Source organism: Syngnathus scovelli, chromosome 6, assembly GCF_024217435.2.
Source record: "Syngnathus scovelli strain Florida chromosome 6, RoL_Ssco_1.2, whole genome shotgun sequence".
In the NCBI taxonomy this organism is placed as follows: Eukaryota; Metazoa; Chordata; class Actinopteri; order Syngnathiformes; family Syngnathidae; genus Syngnathus; species Syngnathus scovelli.
This window is the reverse complement of record NC_090852.1, coordinates 6,496,333-6,513,501: the sequence shown is the minus strand read 5'-3', so window position 1 is coordinate 6,513,501 and position 17,169 is coordinate 6,496,333. Positions and strand designations below refer to the sequence as shown.

Genomic DNA, 17,169 nt, shown 5'->3' with positions numbered 1-17,169 from the left:
AATATGTGTTGGTGTCCCCCAAAATAAAGAGCAAGTAGTCAAATACACATTCTTGACACGTATATAAAATGCATAAAATTATTAGGTACACCTGAAAATGGTGGTGTACCTAAAGGAGTGTCCGTGTGACGTCACAGAACAACCAGCCAATCAGGAGGTGGGGGTGAGGGCGGGTGTGGCAGTTTTCACTTAAACCAGGGATGTCGACCTCCAGTCCTCGAGGGGCCGCGTTCTATGTTTTCCAAGTTACCCTCGTTATACACACCTGCGTGAAAAGATTTTGGTCATTTTCACGTTCTGCAGGAGCTAAAACTTTTCACGCAGGTGCACTTAACGAGGGTTCGTTTGAACGAATCTTTTGAGTGACCTGATTCTAAAGATTCAGTTCACTTAAACGAACTGGAATGCACATCACCATCGCTCATTTGGTGAGGATTTAATCCTTTTAATGTCGTCGTTATTTACAATGTAAATGTACGTCACAGCTTTTGCAAGTGTGCTTCCATTTGTGTGTTGGTACCTTTATATAATCTGCTAATCTGTGGAAAGTGATGCCCTTGTCGTTTCTTCCTGAAGCCTAACCTTAATCCCCCGTCGTGTCTATATTAAAAGAACAAAAGTCCCATTTAAAAATGGATGTGAATATGTATAATAGAGATGCAGATGAGAACTAAATTATTAAAAGTATAAAAATTGACATATTTTACTGTGTACAAGTAGACATTATCAGCAACATTTTATTTTACACTTACACTTTTACACATTTTTACACTTGGAATTATTAGAATTAAAAATACTCTTGTTTTTTTTTATTTTTATTCACCTTTCTGGTCAAGGTTACAATCTTATTGGTAAACAAGCTCTGAGATAATGCAGCTTAGTGAGCTTTAAACCATGTGACCACGCCTGTGTTCGCCATTCATTCCAAACACAGTTCATTCATCTTCATCTCACTTGAGCCCAAACACCTGACAGAGGTAAGTGCTTAGAAAGCAAACAAAAACCCAAACCCAACTTTCAAAACGCTACTTTAAAACCTCAGCCCTAATTTAAAAAAACTAATTTAAAGCCCTAATCCTAGTTTACAACCCTACTTCAAAACCCTAACCTTAGTATTAAACCCAACTTTGAAACCCTAGCCTTGATTGTCCTGTGTTTTTCCAATGCAGTTTCTTCTTTTTGCAGATGACGAACACTCTGGAAGATATCCCATTTGGAACCCCCCTGGTGTCACTGGGGCAGGATGTGTACTTGATGACGCCCCCTGACATCTCTGTGCCGGACTGTCTTCGGATCATGCAAGAAACTCAGGTCACATCTCGCTTCTAAGCCATTTTGAATCGTCCTTTAGGGTATCTTTAAAGGAAATACCACATTCATTCATTCTTTCATTGTGTACATTTTTGCTTTATAGTGAAGTTGTGTAAAATGTTCCTTGTGCAGTATGGCTTCAATTTGGAGAAGCTCATATTAACAGGCCAGCAGCCTGCCTACCAGGCTCCATCGTGTCCTCCCTACTGGCTGATGTTCAGCAGCCCTCACGAGTGCTACAGGGCCCCTCACAGGCTCGACGATCCTTGGGCCTCCAAACCTCGCCGCCGTAGTCACAGCGTGAACTCCGCAGACTCCTACTGGCTACACCACCGCCCGCACCCATCCGACTCGGATGAAGAAGACGGCTACTGCGAGGACAACGAAGGCTCGTCCCCCGAAGACAGTCCTCAGGAGCCCACCAAGAGTCGAGAGCGGCCCCGTAGCACCGCCCTTTCCAGGGTCAAAGACATGCATCTCGGTCTTCCCGCTCACTGCCGCAGGGCCCGGTTGAGCCACAGAGGTGCCTTGGAGTCTCCCGAGTGCAGCGGCACCAAGAAGAGGCAGCGGGCACAGAGTGCTGTGGGCAGATTGCACCCTCAAAACAATCCCCCTTCCGGAAGGCTGCAGCAGCAACGACCCTCCTCCGCTGGCCCTGTCATCAAAAACCGCCGGCAAAAGGTGGGTCTCTTTAACCCTCCTTCGAAAGTCTTGCTTAGCTGTGGAAATAGCAAAAGTACTACACAGAGGTCGTGATTGAAAGTATAAAAGGTCCAGACTTTGAACTCATCAGGCCTTCAGGACTGGAGGCTTCCTTGACTCAGCCACGGAGCTGCTGTCCGCTCTCAGCCAAGAAGAGAGGGAGCTGCTGGAGGCCGTCACGGACAGAGGATACCCATTACAGACGGCCATCTTGGCTCTGCAGAAGACTGGATACAACACACCAGACAAGGTACAATTTGACTCATTACAGGTAGACTATTATCATATCCGCTGACTTATTTTGGCAGCTCTTAAAATACCTGGCAGCCTGCAGTCATCTGTGTGAGTTGGGCTACGATGAAGCTCAAGTGGAGGAGGCCTTGGAGATGTTCCAGAACTGTGAGAGCAAGGTGCCTCCCTCTTGTTACTTTTTTTTTTTCTTTCAGTGAACACACAAGCCAAACGAGCCAACAGTCACAGCTTTTTTGCAATTATGATTTCAGGCTGCAGAGTTTCTGCACCTCCTGACTCAGTTCAATGAGATGGGGTTCCAGCAAAGTGCCATCAAAGAAGTGCTGCTTGTTCATGAAAATCATCGGGAAAGGGCTCTTGAAGAACTAATGACCCGCATGACTTAAATTGTGGAGCTCGGGTATCAAACTAAAAGCTTTGATTCAGTATTAGTTGGCAGCGATTATAAATTTAGTTGTTTCCATCACAACTACAAGACCATAAAAAAAAAAAAAGTTTGAGAAAAAAAAAAAAAAAACGAGTTTGGCACCTGTGAATGTGAACATGACCACTTGTGGCATAATGAAAAATTAAATACATAAATTGGAAAAAAAAAATCAGAACTTCGCTGAAGTTTTATTCAAACTTTTATTTACAGATGGATTCGAAAAGCATTGTGTTTCTCAAGAACGTACTGAGTAGCTGTCATTCCAGCTAGGTAAAACTATTGATGTAGTGGCTGAAGCACAAAAAATAAACAATAAAAAAAAAAAAATGGAGAAGTGACAGGGGAAAAAAAGCAAATTTGTTACGAGCGCTGACCTTTTACCTCTTACATTTACCTGCCGGAAAAACAAAGTGCACCTCAGGAGTGACAATAAAATAAGCCTGAGTAAAGATAGATAATTAAAACGTTGTTTGGTCAACATATTTAAAGCATTTACATATTGGGGGGGGTGGGGTTATAAAAGCTTTCCACACAAAAAGCAGAGTCGGAGTACTTTGGTCACTGTTGAGTGACAGTGGAATTGAGCAGTCCAGACTTCACATTGGATTTAGAAGCCTTGGATAGGTCCCTCTGTGACAAAAGAGAAAAATTCATTGGCTATAGAGAGGACTATTTTGGGCAAGGAATCTTTGTGTGCTACAACATCATGACATCAGAATAAGTTGGTGGGAATGAGTTAAGCAGTGTGCTTAGTTATGACTTTGAATCAAAGCTTGAAGGAAATGGCGTCTTTTTTTCTAGCATTGCTACCATTGTTGCATGCTAAAGTTGTTAAACTGCATTTACCGCAAATTCCGAATAGGAGCCGGCGAATGCGTTAAAGGTGCGATCTGGAATATCCTGAGACTTGAGTGCTCCACACGGAGTGTTTCGGTTAATGTTTTCCTTGTTGGCGCGGGTGCTCTTTGCATGCCCGGGGGTTCGCAGGCCGAGACCCTACAAGTTGGGTTAAAATGACTTAATGCGCAGAAACAGAGTGTGTAAGTTGCGTCCGGTGACGGCGCCCAAGCGTACCTTGCCGCTGGCAGACAGAGGCGGCCTCAGCATGGACGGCTGGCACATGGTTCCCCCGAAGCCCGAAGTGAGGAAACTGTTTGGTGTGTGGATGGTTGACATTCCCACCTGCAGAGAACAGCCAGGCAACACAATGTGAAATCCAATGTGGTATTATTCTTACTCTAATTTCTGTTGCAATTATTTTAACCAAGGTGACCTTTCTGTGTTTGATTGGTGTGGCGTTTCCAACGATGCGCCTTTTGGATGGGGTCCTCACTGTAGTGCCATACAACATGTCTTCCTGGGTCTGTTTGGTCTTCTTCAATTGCTAATTAAAAAATAAATATATATATATATATATATATATATATATATATATATATATATATATATATACATACAATCAAACAAGGCTGATGATGGAAAAAAAGTTTTGATGTAGCTTTCACATACCCGCTCCAATTTCTCTTTCTCCTTCTCAATGTGGTGCTGCTCCCACTGCTGTTGCACATAATCCAGAAACTTCTGCCCATTGACAAAGAACTCTTTGCCTTGCTCAAGCTCCCAAGAATCGATTTGGGCCTTCAGAGTCTTTTCAAGCTAGCAAGAGAAAGTCAGAAATACTTGATGCTATCCTTCATATGGAAAATTTATTTTTACTCTGACACGTAACTATATTTGAGTCTATACTTAAACCAGGCATGTCAAACTCAGTTTGGCTCTGGGGTCGGATCCAGACTTTCTGTTCTCAGCTGGGCCGGATCAGTAAAAGAATGTCAACTCCAAATATTTTGCTTTGTTTTTCAGTACTATGCTTTATCATTCAGCCTACATTTGTAGCCAACCCTACATATTATAATCACGGATGACAAGGAATCTTTCCTAAGCACAACACATTTTTTTCACAAACAATGAAAAAAAAATGATTTCGTGGTTCACTGGTTTATTTTAACAATGAAGTGAATGCAGTTTTACACCTGAACCAACTCACCACACTTAAACTCAAGTGGGAGCTATGAAAAAAATATTCTCGCCTTAATTGTCGTACTGCCTTGAAATAAATAAAAAAAGAAATACAAAATAAAAGTTATAGCAGTGCATGCTTATACTACATCTGATCAAACTACTAGGCTGGGCCTACTGAAGCTGAGAATATATGCAAAATATTAACTGTCTTTAATATGAAACCAGATTAATCCATCCATCCATTTTCTGAACCGCTTAGTCCCCACGGGGTTCGCGGGCGTGCTGGAGCCTATCCCAGCCGTCATCGGGCAGTAGGCGGGGGACACCCTGAACTGGTTGCCAGCCAATCGCAGGGCACACAGAGACAAACAACCATTCAACTCGCACTCACACCTAGGGACAATTTGGAGTGATCAATCGGCCTACCAAGCATGTTTTTGGGATGTGGGAAGAAACCGGAGTGCCCGGAGAAAACCCACGCGGGCTCGGGTTAATGATCTGTATTAATGAGTGCAAACAAAAAAGTATCAATATTGGGTCAAATCCTGAGTAGCAGCACATTTAACAATATCATTCAAGTGTTTATTTGTTAACCTTGAGCGCTGCTTTGTTTTATTATTGTTCATTACAGAGAAAACCTGTTCACAAAGATAAGTAGTCCCAAACATGGATAGAACGTTTGCAGCCATGGCTGTTAATTTGGGGTAACCTGGTACGAGATATTGATAAAACGTATCCAATCCCACAGACCCAAATTTATCCTTCATAGCGGAATCGCACTGCAAGTCAATAAGCTCGAGTTGAATGTCAGCTGGCATATCAAAAGGCTTCACTGTAAATGGCGAGCGAAAAAAGCCAAATTTGTTCTCAAGTTCACTGAATCTGTTATGTTGTCTTTATATTTTTTCAAATCATTATCGGGACGGTCCGGTGCCTCCGGACGAACAGCTGTGAGACAAGAGAAATGCGCAGAGTAACTTCTGTGAGTAAATAATGCTCAGTCCATTTTTCCTTGAAAACTCCGCACTCCGTGTCCACTTTTCTTTTTTTTGACAGTGCCATTTTGGGAAGGGTGTGTTGACCGATAACTTGTGGTGAATTGTGAAGGAAGATTGACGGTTTGGTTTTAGTACTAATTCGTGTTAATGCCGCTGGACGTGAGCTCTTTTACACATTTACTGCCCTCCCGTGGCCGGAGGAAGCACTTGGTTTGTATTTATTTTAAAAAATCATAACTTTTGATAGAAATGAGCTAGAGACTCGCTTCTTTTTTTGACATACTCAGAAATTTATGCTGGGCCGGATTAAATGATCCAATGGGCCGGATCCGGCCCGCGGGCCGTATGTTCGACATGCCTGATTTAAACCTTTGCAGGTGGAATCAATACTGCTACCTTGACCCACACGTATTTGTACACAGTGGGAGAATTTGGGCCAGCTTTACACAGTACCTTGGGCAAACTTTTCTGAAGGTCAGTCCGCTGCTTCTCCTCCTTCAGAAGATTTCCACCTCTGTTGTTGAACCGGGACGCATCATTCGCTTTTCTCTGAGACAAAAAAACCCAAAACCATACGTCATGTCCAGCACATAAATATCACCCAAAAGATGTTAATATTTCCAACAATGCAACATACTCACATCAAGTTCCAAATACACAGCCCAGTTCTCCTGCCATTTTGTGACGCCTTCAAACAGTTCTTTATGGTCCTCAAAGTAGCACTTCAACGTTTTGATTTCTGCCTCGTGTAGATTGAGAAGCTCCTCTGTGAAATCGTCTGCGTGGACAAACACGACTGTTGCCATCACTGGAAACTTCATTTGGCACACAATGGAACTCAGCTAATTGTGCTAAATATGTCTATGCATCATATCTGTCTATGTTGTGTGTATGTGTCTACATAATTGCAGGAGACATTGTAACTCTAATCACCATCGTAAAAATGAAGAAAAGCTTGGCGCTGTTCCTGGCTGTAGAAGCATGTGTCCCAGTAAAGTGAGATCTCAGCTCTGATGGCCTCAATGACGCTTTTCATACTCTGGAGTTTCAGCAATTCAAGACGCTGGACCTCAGCCTGGAGCTGCAGCCGTTGAATACAAGCATTCATACACTGTTGCAGCGGGGAACTTTTTTTTTATAAATACTGATGATTAATTCTTACAGCCTCAATGTTGCTCTTCTTGGACTTGATCATGTGCTCGGACAAGATCTCCCTCTCCTCCAGGCGGATCTTCAGCCTGTCCCACAGTTCGTGGGCTTTAGTGCGGAGCGTCGCACACAGCACATCATTCTCCATCTTGCGTTCTTGCAACTAGTACAGGTTGCAATCACCGTGTTATGACATCATACATCAAGAGAAGGTCAAACGAGAGACAGTTAAGTCACCTGGTTGAGGAGAAGTTTAAGAGCTTTGATGTTGTCGGTGGAGAGACAGAACACCTCCTCATCCTCATAAAGCACGTCCTTTTCAAAAGCGGTCTCGGGCTCATGCTCCAACTCATCCATGCATGCGATTATTTCCTTCTTTAAGCTCAAAAATTCGTTTTGACGACGCTCCTGAAAACAAAAAAACGGTTTTAAGATAAGTGAGCAAATCATTCATTAATCATAAAAAACGAAAATGAGCGACACCTTTTCCTTTGTGAGGGTATCAACGTGGGCCCGGTAGTCGTCGAGTTGCTTGATGGACGGGACCGATTCCTGGTCGATGCTGAAGGGGGCGGTGCACATGATGTCGCACAGTTCGCAATCTTTGAGAGTAAGACTCTTGAGATCGTCCATTCTCTGCTTCTTGTGCTCCTTCATCTGCTCCACACCAGTACGACAGTTCTTCTCCATCTGCAACATGGTGCAGTTGGCCTCCTCCTTGGCACACAAACAGAATATTAGCACAAGGCCAGTCCGGCTTATGAATCCATCAACCCATTTTAACGGCTGATATTAGAAACAGTTCAGTAGTGGAGTCACTCAAAATAATGTCAGTTTTATGTTCAAATGTACCTCAAAGGGGGGCATCTGAAGTTCACTGCAAAGAAGTTCAAGTTCTTGGCGGTAAGTTTCAATGTTTTTAATGACTCGCGTTTTGAGCTCCTCTTCTTCGACTATCATCAAATCCAGCATACCCTGCAGCACACGTAAGAATCCAGACATACCAGACACACTGTCAGTCAGCGACTACTGACAGAAACTGTTAAGCGCTTGTCGCAGTGATCCTACTTTGATGTGCATGTGAACCATTTTAGTTCTTTGGAGCCGTTGATCCTCTAACACTCCCATTTCTTCCCATATATCCCGCAACTTGACCAGAGCTCTGTTGAGGTAGGCAACAGACTCTGCAGCATGGACTTCACTGCAAGAAAAACAGGGGGGGAAAAAAAATCAAGTATGCAGCTTTTGTTCACCATATATAAATTTTATCTTGTTAACATACCCTGATTTGTTTAATATTTTTTCCCATATACCCTTCTATATGTTGGGATTTTGTCTTTGATAATTCTCTGAATTTATCCTCTATGAATTATCTATCTTTGCTTTTGTATTTCAAAAACAGTGACAAGCAGAGTAATTACATTTTCTTCCACTAGATGACAATCTACAATATACATTCGTATCCATCTGTGTTCAATTAAATCGATTTGTCACCGACAAAGTACACTTCTGAGTAAACTGAGATGAAATCATGATAAAATAAATATGCATTTTTTGTGACACTTTTGTCGGGTGGTGTGCAATTAGATTTTTCATGTGTCGAATATATGAAGAAGCTAACATCACTTAGCTTTTGACGCAATGCTGACGACGCAGTGGACTAGCTGCAATAACAATTCCTATTCAAATTCTCAAGTAAATCGAGCAATGCTAGCAGCATTTACAAGACCCCCAGTGGCGACTTTTGTTCAGGGTTAGCGAAAACAGAATAAAAACGCTCGTAAAGGCCCAATTGGCTAGTTAAGGTACGTTTTACCAACGACCCCGCCTTTACAAATAATACTTTCGCTGATTACAAATAAGATACCAACCTCACTCTCATGTTGCCAAAGCGGACTCCTCTAAAAAAAAATTAAAAAAGTTTCTGCCGTGCAATTTACGTGAGGGGGGACGACCGTCTTCTTTCGGTTACCACCAGTTCGTTTGTCGACTCCAGGCTGCAGTAGCCCTGCGTTTGAAATTTGCAACGACGGAATGCGTGCACTCTGATTGGCTCAGAGCGCTGACGTCGCTGGAGAAACTTCCGCTATGACGTCACGTCAGAGGTAGTTCTTATTTCGGCTGTTCCCAGTAGGGGTCGCCAGAGCAGAGCAATCGTTTCCGTTCCTGTTACACTTACCACCTGCATATTTGATGTTCAGTACTGTATTTGTAAATATGTTTATCCAATGCTAGTCGTTATTTTACTTAGAAATGTGGCCCGAGGTAGTAAACGTACAAGTGTATTTTGAATATAGCGCTGAATGCTGATTGTTTAGTTGTAATTTTAGGTACATTATTTCTCACTAGATGATATAATGTAATTGGCAACTAAAATACTACCTTACCTGTACTGTTTTATGAACCATATACTGATAACATCAAGTACTGTATGTAACAATAATTGCAATCTAGCCAGCACAGTGTACTAGTGGATAGCAAGTTTGCCTCACTGCTGTGACAGTTTTGCCCGCAAAAGAATTTCCCTTGTTTTTGAGATGCTGCTCTGCGAGAAGCTGAATCGGTCTGGGCAATGAGCCACCCGGCAGCGTTGGATGAAGATATAATAACTTTCTGACAGGGGCTCTTTGGTTGGAAGACTTTATTTTCTCCTGTACCCTACAGCTTATGTCAAAGTTACTGCAGTCTCAGAAAAATTGGTGCACTCTCCCTCAACCCTTTTCTCTGTTTCAGCTTTAATGGGTGGCAGACATTTTACAAAATGGATTAAAAAATTTGTAAGTAACCCTAACCCACCATATGACCCCTTGTTTGACAAATGTTATTAGATTATTGATTAGGGCAATAAAAAGTTATCAATGTATTTACAATAATACCTATATTTCTCTTGGAGTGAAAAGATGATAAAATGAGAAATTTGAGAACCAGCAACTATCTCACAGGAAGCAAATAAATAATAATGCACTTGCAAGGCCACAATACCAAATTTATGTATAAAACAAAACGAACAATCGTTATTAGTGACAGTGTTGTGAATAGCAGTTCCTCAGAACTTCTTCACTGAACTGGTAAGTCAGCTTCTTTTTGACCTTTTGAATCTCGCCAGTTTTACCATAGTTCCTCAGAGCACGAGCCATTTTTTGGTAGGTCATTTGTTTGCGATTTCCTTTTTGGAATCCCCAGTGACTGGCCAAGGCTTCTTTGTGTTTAGTGGAGAATTGGAAGATCCCCTTTTCCTGGTCCACCCACCAGATAGAATCACTCATGTCACCACTTCTCAGCAAGTCCAAGAGAAACTGGTACAAACGGATTTTCCTCTTGGCGTCTAGATTTGAAAAATATGACACTCATTAAGGATTTGTCGTTGTTGTTGTCGTTTAATATTTTAACACCCGTTTCTGATTAGTATTGCATTTTTAGAATAAAAATTAAGCATTGTAATCCGACTGTTTTCATCCATCAAAGGAGGCAGCACTGCTCCCTACTGGCGACTGATATTGACGTAAATTAAAATGCCCATGGGTTCGCATTGTCAACATCACGTGTCAAAACCCAGAAAACAGGAACATTTTTGAGTTGGTACTCACTTGTGTCTTTCTTGATGGAGGGCAGGTTATGGTATTCAGATGCGTCCTCACCATCCGATACCTCAAGTGGGGGGCTGACACCTCTCTTTTCCTCTTCTGAATAGTACTGGACGGACGACACTGGGCTTTGGTACTGATAGTACAGTGATGATGTGTAATTTGAGATCTTGAAAACAAAACATAAAAATATATTGTGGGCAGTTGTGAGTTTGTTGAGTCATGCAAAAAGAGGATGTAAATGGGTGACATCTCATTGGTGCTTTTCTTTGACTCAAATGTCAACTTGTAATGAGAAACAGTTTGTTTGTATGTTCATCAGGCTGGCACAACATTCTTGGAATATATTTCATTCACTCAATCAGCAATTTCTGCGCGCCATTTTTTTCCCCTTAGAATGGACGACATTGGATATTGTGCATGAAAATTCTGGACCATTATAATCGTGGATAAAAAAGAAAAAGAAGGGACAATTGTGTGTAGAGTGTAAGGACATTTATAAAAGGCCTCACTTGTGGCAGCACCGTGAGAGGCGGTTCCAGCTGACGATGACCATCAGTGTTATATCGAAAAGGTTGAATTTGTTGAGGAGCAACACACTGCAGCTCTGTTAAATGACTCGCCGGAAAATGGTCAAGGTCCGCAGGCTGGACATGCTCCGGGTGGTAGCTCCATCTGTAGTCTGAAAATCAGCACATGTTGTGTAACTCAGAGCCATGAAGTGTTGGTATCAAATCGTCGTCTTACCTTCAAAAACGTCCCCCACGTTAGTGAGGTAAGGGTACAACTCTGTTGGTGCTCGATAACTCTCTGGCTCATTTTGAATAATTTCCTCAGAGGCCTTTGGTGAGAGGAAGTATACAATTGTGAAAAAAATGTGTTTGATTAGTTACGCGAGATACTCAAAAATTCAAAGCAACAAACTGCAATAAAACTATAATGACCGGACTTGTGTTACTATTTGGTGACCTTACACTTCACGTTACGTACTGTGCACTGTGCTTTTTATATGAAATGAGTAATGGCCATTTTGAAGACATGGAAAGTAAATAAACACAAAAATATATTGCGCAACAATGTAAAGTTGACTGTAGTTGTCCCTTCAAATCCTACAAAGAACCGAACCTTTAATTAATATATAAGTGATATATAATGTATAAAGTAAGATTCACAAATCGTATGTACAAAAACACAAGACAAAGTCATTATGTGCTACAACGGTAATTAAAAGCTGAAATAACTGTTTTCTGTGTGTGCGTGGGCTGAAAGTGACAAAAAAATGAGCACTTACAGGTGGTATGACAAAGCCTTCCATGGTGTAGCATTAGAATTTTGAAGCAGATCATAAATGGTAATGTTGTCTTCTCCTGCCTGAGTGACAATGTGACACATCGAGTGACTTGAACAGACAAACGGGAACTGAGAGTGACCTCAAATGGTCACAGTCCCAACAGCCAATTGTCTGATTATTTTACATCTCTACTTCCCTGCCAGCTAATTATGTCACATTTTTAAACATACTACATATTCATCACTGATTCATATTTGAGTATATAATGTATTATATACTTGACTATCAATACCAACAACATGTATTGTTATATGGGATTTAGTATCTGCTTAATGGCGGACACTGAAACCAAAAGCGAAGTTTGGAATTAGCTTTGTTCCTCTTTTAGTTTGGAATAATGGTTTGGGTTGAGGAAGTTTTCGACATGAAAATGAAACTCAGTAAAATGCCATTTTGAAATGTATCTGTTTACGTGTTTGCTCAGTACTCCTTTTGTTTTACTCCGGCCATTTAGGAGCTCAGTTGAATGAAGACCCATTACAGTCTAAAATACGTAAACTGGAACTGGGTGATGGAGAGAAATGTCTTTAAGAGCTCCAGCCTCAACCAGTCACTCTTTATGCCAGATTTGATTCGAGTTGTGTCTTCCTGTATTGAGCGTGTATGTTCCCCTTTGACACTAGCTTCCATTCATCATTTCAATAACATGCACAGACCTCGCTTCCTCATGACCCTTAACAGAATGGATGTATGGATGGGTGGCCCCTCAAGAATGAATCATGAATCTACTTCCCATTCCAATTACAATTTTCTAAATAGGGGAATTGCATTTGTGTGTAAATTATACACCGAGATCATTTTCCTGTAGACAGTATTTTTTGTGACAATTCATAGGTGCCTTAACTTTGGCTCAAAAAAGAAACATGATCATTACAGTAAGCTACTGCCGTCTTGTTTATGACAGTATCAACATCTTGTTGTTGTCGCCATCTAGCGGTGTTGTGTTTTTTGGGGGACCAATCCTGTCAGCATCCGGGCTAGAGAGAGCTGACAGGCAGAAGCAGACAACCAAAACATCGCATCCAGGCCTCAGCATCTCCATCCTTGGTGCGGCGATGCTCCCTGGCAACCTGACCATGACTCCCTGAGGGGGTCCCCCTGTCTCGCGGAGGGGATTTCGCAACACGGGACCCGCATGGAAGGAACATGGCGGCGATGAGGACTTTAACGGCAGCGGGTCTCGTTCTAGCCTTGTGCGCCCTCGGCCTGATCGCGGTGGCCATCGGCACTGACAATTGGTACGAGACAGACGCCAGGAGGCACAGAGAGCGCTGCAAGAATTACTCCAACAAGAGAACCGACCCGGGCTACATCTACATCTCCAACAACAACCTCCCGCTGCGCATGCTGCCCAAGGCGAGCGCCGAGTCGGAGGCAGGAATGCCGAGGCTGCGGGCTCGGCGGCACCTTACGCCTCAAGCCTCCGCCATGGAGTCGTTGTGCAATCGGCATTTCAACTCCACCGTCACCGGACTATGGAGGAAGTGTCACCGGATGGGATTTGACCTGGAGACGGAAGATTTAATCTTTAAAGGTTTGCTGCAGTAGTCGTATTTGTGTGCGTACGTGTGAAATATGTTTAAACATCTTGCGCGATCCAATCGAAATTGCAGGTCCACATTAAAAATATTAACAAACAGGCGTGTTTGACAATACGATTCTCCATCTTGGTGTTGGATGGATGCATTTGGTGGATGATGAAAGATTGTTGGGGGGCGGAGTACGGGGGCATCTTCTTATCCTGCCAGGATGCTTTACGTGACCCCCCCTCCCCCTTTTTGTGTGTGCCGTTTGGTTCCACAGGATTGGTTGCACGTTGCACTCCAATAAAATACTACTACTCTTCATCGGCATTGCCCAGAAACGTGCCCATCAACCTGACCAAGACGATCAGGCAGGATGAGTGGCATGCGCTACGTGAGTCTTTTGTTTTTGCCTACTGGAAATGAAACCTCCAACAACAACAACAACGATAGCAAATCTTCTTCCTTTGCAGATCTCCAGAGGATGACTGTGAGTTTCATCGGCATGGCCATATCTATCATCCTGTTTGGCTGGACCATTGGCGTGCTGGGCTGTTGGAAGGCACATGACCTCATGCAGTATGTTGCTGGACTGCTCTTCCTCATGGGAGGTAAGCGCAATACGCCAAATCACCTCATGAGGGCAGTAACCTCAAAGGGATTCAAGTGCTAGAAAAAAAAGACCAGTTTTAGTCCTATATTTTCTTTTATAAATAATAATAATAATAATAATAATAATAATAATAATAATAATAATAATAATAATAATAATAATAATAATAATAATAATAAATAAATATAACAATAATAATAATAGAATTATGATAATAACAATTATGATTGTATAACAACAGCAGCAGCAACAATAGCAACAATAATGTATTGAATAAGAGTTTATAATAGCTTTCACAATTGTAACAAAATAGCACCATGTAATGAAACCAGAACGGCCTAAACGTTCAAATAAGCTAAACAGAAAGCCCGCCCTCCAAATGTATTGGAACGGCAAGGTCTATATTTTGGTGTTTCTTGTATATTAGACATTTGATTGTCGGAATTGATGCTGCTGTGACCATCATGACTTTCATCATCAGTAAAGACGAGAGAACCCAGAAGCAATCATGTAAGCTCAAACTTTAACATTGTCTTCATCATGCTTCACAGATGAGCTTGTGCAGATCCTTTCTTTCGCCATACTTTGGCCTTTCCATTACTTTGGTAGAGGTTCATCTCAAACTTGGCTACAGAATGCTTGGCCAACCTGTTGCCCAGTAAACTGTAGTTGCTTTTTTACGACATTCCAAAATGTTATTTACTGAGTCCAATGTTTGTGCAATAGCACTTGGTTGATTTTCCCTCTTCTCTCAGCTTCAAGTTTACTTTTCTTCCATACACAGCTCTCTGATCTTCACGTTTGTTGATGTTAGGCACTCACCAGCGAAAAATCCCTGATGTTCACAACCTAACAGTAGCTAACACACAAAATAAGCTCATGCATTCCTCTCCATTTTACAGTAGGAAATATTTAACATCCATCACGTGTTTAACTTCCTTCTGACAGGAACATGCTGTATTATCTCTCTCTGCACGTGTGTGGCGGGAATCAACTTTGAACTGTCTCGTTATCCTCGCTACCTGTTTGGAATACCGGAGGACATCAGCCACGGCTACGGCTGGTCCATGTTCTGCGCGTGGGGCGGACTTGGACTGACTCTGCTGGCCGGGTTCCTGTGCACGCTCGCCCCCTCCCTCTACCCACCACACACCCCCGTGACCCACAAGCCGCGGCAGGAGAACGGCTGCGTGTGACGGGCTAACCCGAGACGGACAACGCGGTGATCTGCATTCGGGACATTTTGCGGGAATTCAGCAGCGTGCGGAGTGACACAAAGAAAGCACAAGAACGTGAGGGGAGGGTGAATATTTGACTGAAGATGATCCTCCTCATGACTGAACTGATCAGTGTTTTTGCTTGCTCTCCAAGAGGACAGTACTTATAGTTCAGCACATTTGTTAACCCCCCCCCCCCTCTCCACCATCTGACTAAAGAGAATAGCACAACCTGGAAACTGTATTAAATATGAAAACATATGGATGTGTACTGTCACATTTAAAAGGGCAACCGTGTATCATTATGTATCATTCAGCACAAGTTATGTACGTGTACCTTTTGAGCCGTATGTACAGATGCGTTTATTCAAGGGGAAAAAAAAAATATGGCACATTAAGTCCAAACTGTGTTCAACGCAAGTGTTTTTGTTGTTCTTGAGGTCGTCTACCCCAAGGGGATATTTTTCAAGAATAAAACAGCCATGCAAAACATTCCGTGTGGAGCACATAATGACTGTCACACACATCAGCGCAATCTATGTGAATGTTTTCCGTAAAAAAATTAACGCTAACTTTCAATACCGTCTAACATTCTCTGACAATATGTTTGTTTATTATTGTGGCTTTCCAGTGAGTGTATTCCACGGCGACCCTGAGAAGCAAAATTGTCCTTTAATTGTTTTGTGCCTTTTGTGACTAAACACAATGACTTAGAAATGGCATTAACGATCAATGAAGGCATTTTTTTCCTTTAAGAAGAAAGGTCTTCTACATTCCTAACACAAAAGAAAGTGGTGTAAATAAGATCACTGGGTGAAGCAATGTTCTTTTGCTTCTCTTCAGTTGTTTTAATAGTAATTGTCAGTTTAATTCAAAACATGGAGCCAAGCAACTCATGCCAAACAATGAGTCGACGGGACATATCTATACTTATTTGTATAAAACTGACGTGGCACATGCAGCTTACAAAACTTGCCCGCAATGTTTACCAGAGGTTAAAAGTTAAGTGACATTAAATCCCAATGCTGACTCTACTAATTTCCCGAGGTTTCACAGCTCTTCTTTAAAACTGTTGCTTAAAATAAATGTAAACTCTTTATGTGATTATTTGCAGCTGTAACCACCAAACAGACTCCCCGTGTATATTGAAACCATTAATGTTGTAATGAGATTCCAATTGAATGATACGTTAGAATGATCTATTGTGTGTTGTTTTGAGATTACGGTATAACTGTTGGCAGCAAATATTCTTGTTTGTAGCAGTAAATTCAAAACAGCGCAAGAACAAGGCAGAAAAGCTCAAATGGCTAAATCACAAGTGGACTCAAACAGGCTCAGGGATTTGGGGAGTGTACAACTGAACTACATCTATGACAACAGAAAATACTCTAAATGAATGGATGAAAGCTAGCCAAATTGTGTTTTGTCTATCATTACTCAATAATACCAAGATCGTGAAACAAAAATCTCCTGAGATGCCATTAAGCATCAGACAGATCATTATCACGTCACAAGTTCTGCCTGTTGTCTAATTACTTCATTTGCACCTCGCTAGTTTAAGCTACAAACTTTATTGGCTCCCGGCATATAAAAGTCCAATGAGCTAACTGCAGCTGTGCAGCTGGCTAATGGATAACCTCTACTCTACTCTACTCTACTCTACTCTACTCTACTCTACTCTACTCTACTCTACTCTACTCTACTCTACTCTACTCTGCTCTACTCTACTCTGCTCTGCTCTGCTCTGCTCTGCTCTGCTCTGCTCTGCTCTACTCTACTCTACTCTACTCTACTCTACTACTCTACTCTACTCTACTCTACTCTACTCTACTCTACTCTACTCTACTCTACTCTACTCTACTCTACTCTACTACTCTACTCTACTCTACTCTACTACTCTACTCTACTCTACTCTACTCTACTCTACTCTACTCTACTCTACTCTACTCTACTCTACTCTACTCTACTCTACTCTACTCTACCCTACCCTACCACTCCCACCACCACCACTACCACTGCC

The 17,169-nt window shown here is 42.1% G+C and overlaps 4 protein-coding genes across 6 annotated transcripts; 2 read left to right on the top strand and 2 right to left on the bottom strand.

Moving 5' to 3' along the window:
* The first annotated feature begins 194 nt into the window (after nucleotides 1–194).
* On the top strand, nucleotides 195–3,053 carry LOC125970137 (ubiquitin-associated protein 1-like). Of its 2 annotated transcripts, none has more exons than XM_049722158.2 (6): nucleotides 195–428; nucleotides 1,186–1,311; nucleotides 1,444–1,992; nucleotides 2,105–2,263; nucleotides 2,322–2,423; nucleotides 2,517–3,053. In XM_049722158.2, the coding sequence occupies exons 1-6, from the start codon at nucleotides 405–407 to the stop codon at nucleotides 2,649–2,651; spliced, it is 1,095 nt and encodes a 364-aa protein (XP_049578115.1). In that variant the 5' UTR covers nucleotides 195–404; the 3' UTR covers nucleotides 2,652–3,053. The 2 variants fall into 2 exon arrangements, with proteins under 2 accessions (XP_049578115.1, XP_049578116.1); XM_049722159.2 differs by lacking the exon at nucleotides 195–428 and adding an exon at nucleotides 647–977.
* Nucleotides 2,874–8,900, bottom strand: LOC125970110 (protein regulator of cytokinesis 1). Of its 2 annotated transcripts, XM_049722106.1 has the most exons (14): nucleotides 8,733–8,900; nucleotides 7,930–8,062; nucleotides 7,714–7,836; nucleotides 7,345–7,578; nucleotides 7,099–7,269; nucleotides 6,875–7,024; nucleotides 6,646–6,793; nucleotides 6,354–6,490; nucleotides 6,166–6,261; nucleotides 4,202–4,348; nucleotides 3,966–4,076; nucleotides 3,767–3,874; nucleotides 3,539–3,688; nucleotides 2,874–3,322 (listed from the first exon to the last, which is right to left on the bottom strand). In XM_049722106.1, the coding sequence occupies exons 1-14, from the start codon at nucleotides 8,741–8,743 to the stop codon at nucleotides 3,251–3,253; spliced, it is 1,791 nt and encodes a 596-aa protein (XP_049578063.1). In that variant the 5' UTR covers nucleotides 8,744–8,900; the 3' UTR covers nucleotides 2,874–3,250. The 2 variants fall into 2 exon arrangements, with proteins under 2 accessions (XP_049578063.1, XP_049578064.1); XM_049722107.1 differs by lacking the exon at nucleotides 3,539–3,688.
* Nucleotides 8,901–9,487: 587 nt separating this feature from the next.
* Nucleotides 9,488–11,890, bottom strand: spi1a (Spi-1 proto-oncogene a). The gene is made up of 5 exons (XM_049722165.2): nucleotides 11,737–11,890; nucleotides 11,193–11,286; nucleotides 10,958–11,127; nucleotides 10,449–10,614; nucleotides 9,488–10,186 (listed from the first exon to the last, which is right to left on the bottom strand). The coding sequence occupies exons 1-5, from the start codon at nucleotides 11,758–11,760 to the stop codon at nucleotides 9,879–9,881; spliced, it is 762 nt and encodes a 253-aa protein (XP_049578122.1). The 5' UTR covers nucleotides 11,761–11,890; the 3' UTR covers nucleotides 9,488–9,878.
* Nucleotides 11,891–12,735: 845 nt separating this feature from the next.
* On the top strand, nucleotides 12,736–15,641 carry tmem276a (transmembrane protein 276a). Its single transcript, XM_049722164.1, has 4 exons — nucleotides 12,736–13,330; nucleotides 13,600–13,713; nucleotides 13,793–13,930; nucleotides 14,881–15,641. The coding sequence occupies exons 1-4, from the start codon at nucleotides 12,943–12,945 to the stop codon at nucleotides 15,126–15,128; spliced, it is 888 nt and encodes a 295-aa protein (XP_049578121.1). The 5' UTR covers nucleotides 12,736–12,942; the 3' UTR covers nucleotides 15,129–15,641.
* The last annotated feature ends 1,528 nt before the right edge of the window (nucleotides 15,642–17,169 follow it).

What these genes read in the sequence shown, in the direction of transcription:
- LOC125970137 (XM_049722158.2), top strand. Translation starts at nt 405, where the DNA reads ATGCACATCACCATCGCTCATTTG. An exon ending in ACATCACCATCGCTCATTTG is followed by an intron (nt 429 to 1,185) that starts GTGAGGATTTAA and finishes TTCTTTTTGCAG; the next exon opens with ATGACGAACACTCTGGAAGA. An exon ending in GGATCATGCAAGAAACTCAG is followed by an intron (nt 1,312 to 1,443) that starts GTCACATCTCGC and finishes TTCCTTGTGCAG; the next exon opens with TATGGCTTCAATTTGGAGAA.
- LOC125970110 (XM_049722106.1), bottom strand. An exon ending in CTCTGTCTGCCAGCGGCAAG is followed by an intron (nt 3,689 to 3,766) that starts GTACGCTTGGGC and finishes CCCAACTTGTAG; the next exon opens with GGTCTCGGCCTGCGAACCCC. An exon ending in GCTCCTATTCGGAATTTGCG is followed by an intron (nt 3,323 to 3,538) that starts GTAAATGCAGTT and finishes CTTTTGTCACAG; the next exon opens with AGGGACCTATCCAAGGCTTC.
- spi1a (XM_049722165.2), bottom strand. Translation starts at nt 11,760, where the DNA reads ATGGAAGGCTTTGTCATACCACCT. An exon ending in CGTGGGGGACGTTTTTGAAG is followed by an intron (nt 11,128 to 11,192) that starts GTAAGACGACGA and finishes GCTGATTTTCAG; the next exon opens with ACTACAGATGGAGCTACCAC. An exon ending in CTCCATCAAGAAAGACACAA is followed by an intron (nt 10,187 to 10,448) that starts GTGAGTACCAAC and finishes TTTCAAATCTAG; the next exon opens with ACGCCAAGAGGAAAATCCGT.
- tmem276a (XM_049722164.1), top strand. Translation starts at nt 12,943, where the DNA reads ATGGCGGCGATGAGGACTTTAACGGCAGCGGGTCTCGTTCTAGCCTTG. An exon ending in GGAAGATTTAATCTTTAAAG is followed by an intron (nt 13,331 to 13,599) that starts GTTTGCTGCAGT and finishes TTGGTTCCACAG; the next exon opens with GATTGGTTGCACGTTGCACT. An exon ending in ACTGCTCTTCCTCATGGGAG is followed by an intron (nt 13,931 to 14,880) that starts GTAAGCGCAATA and finishes TCCTTCTGACAG; the next exon opens with GAACATGCTGTATTATCTCT.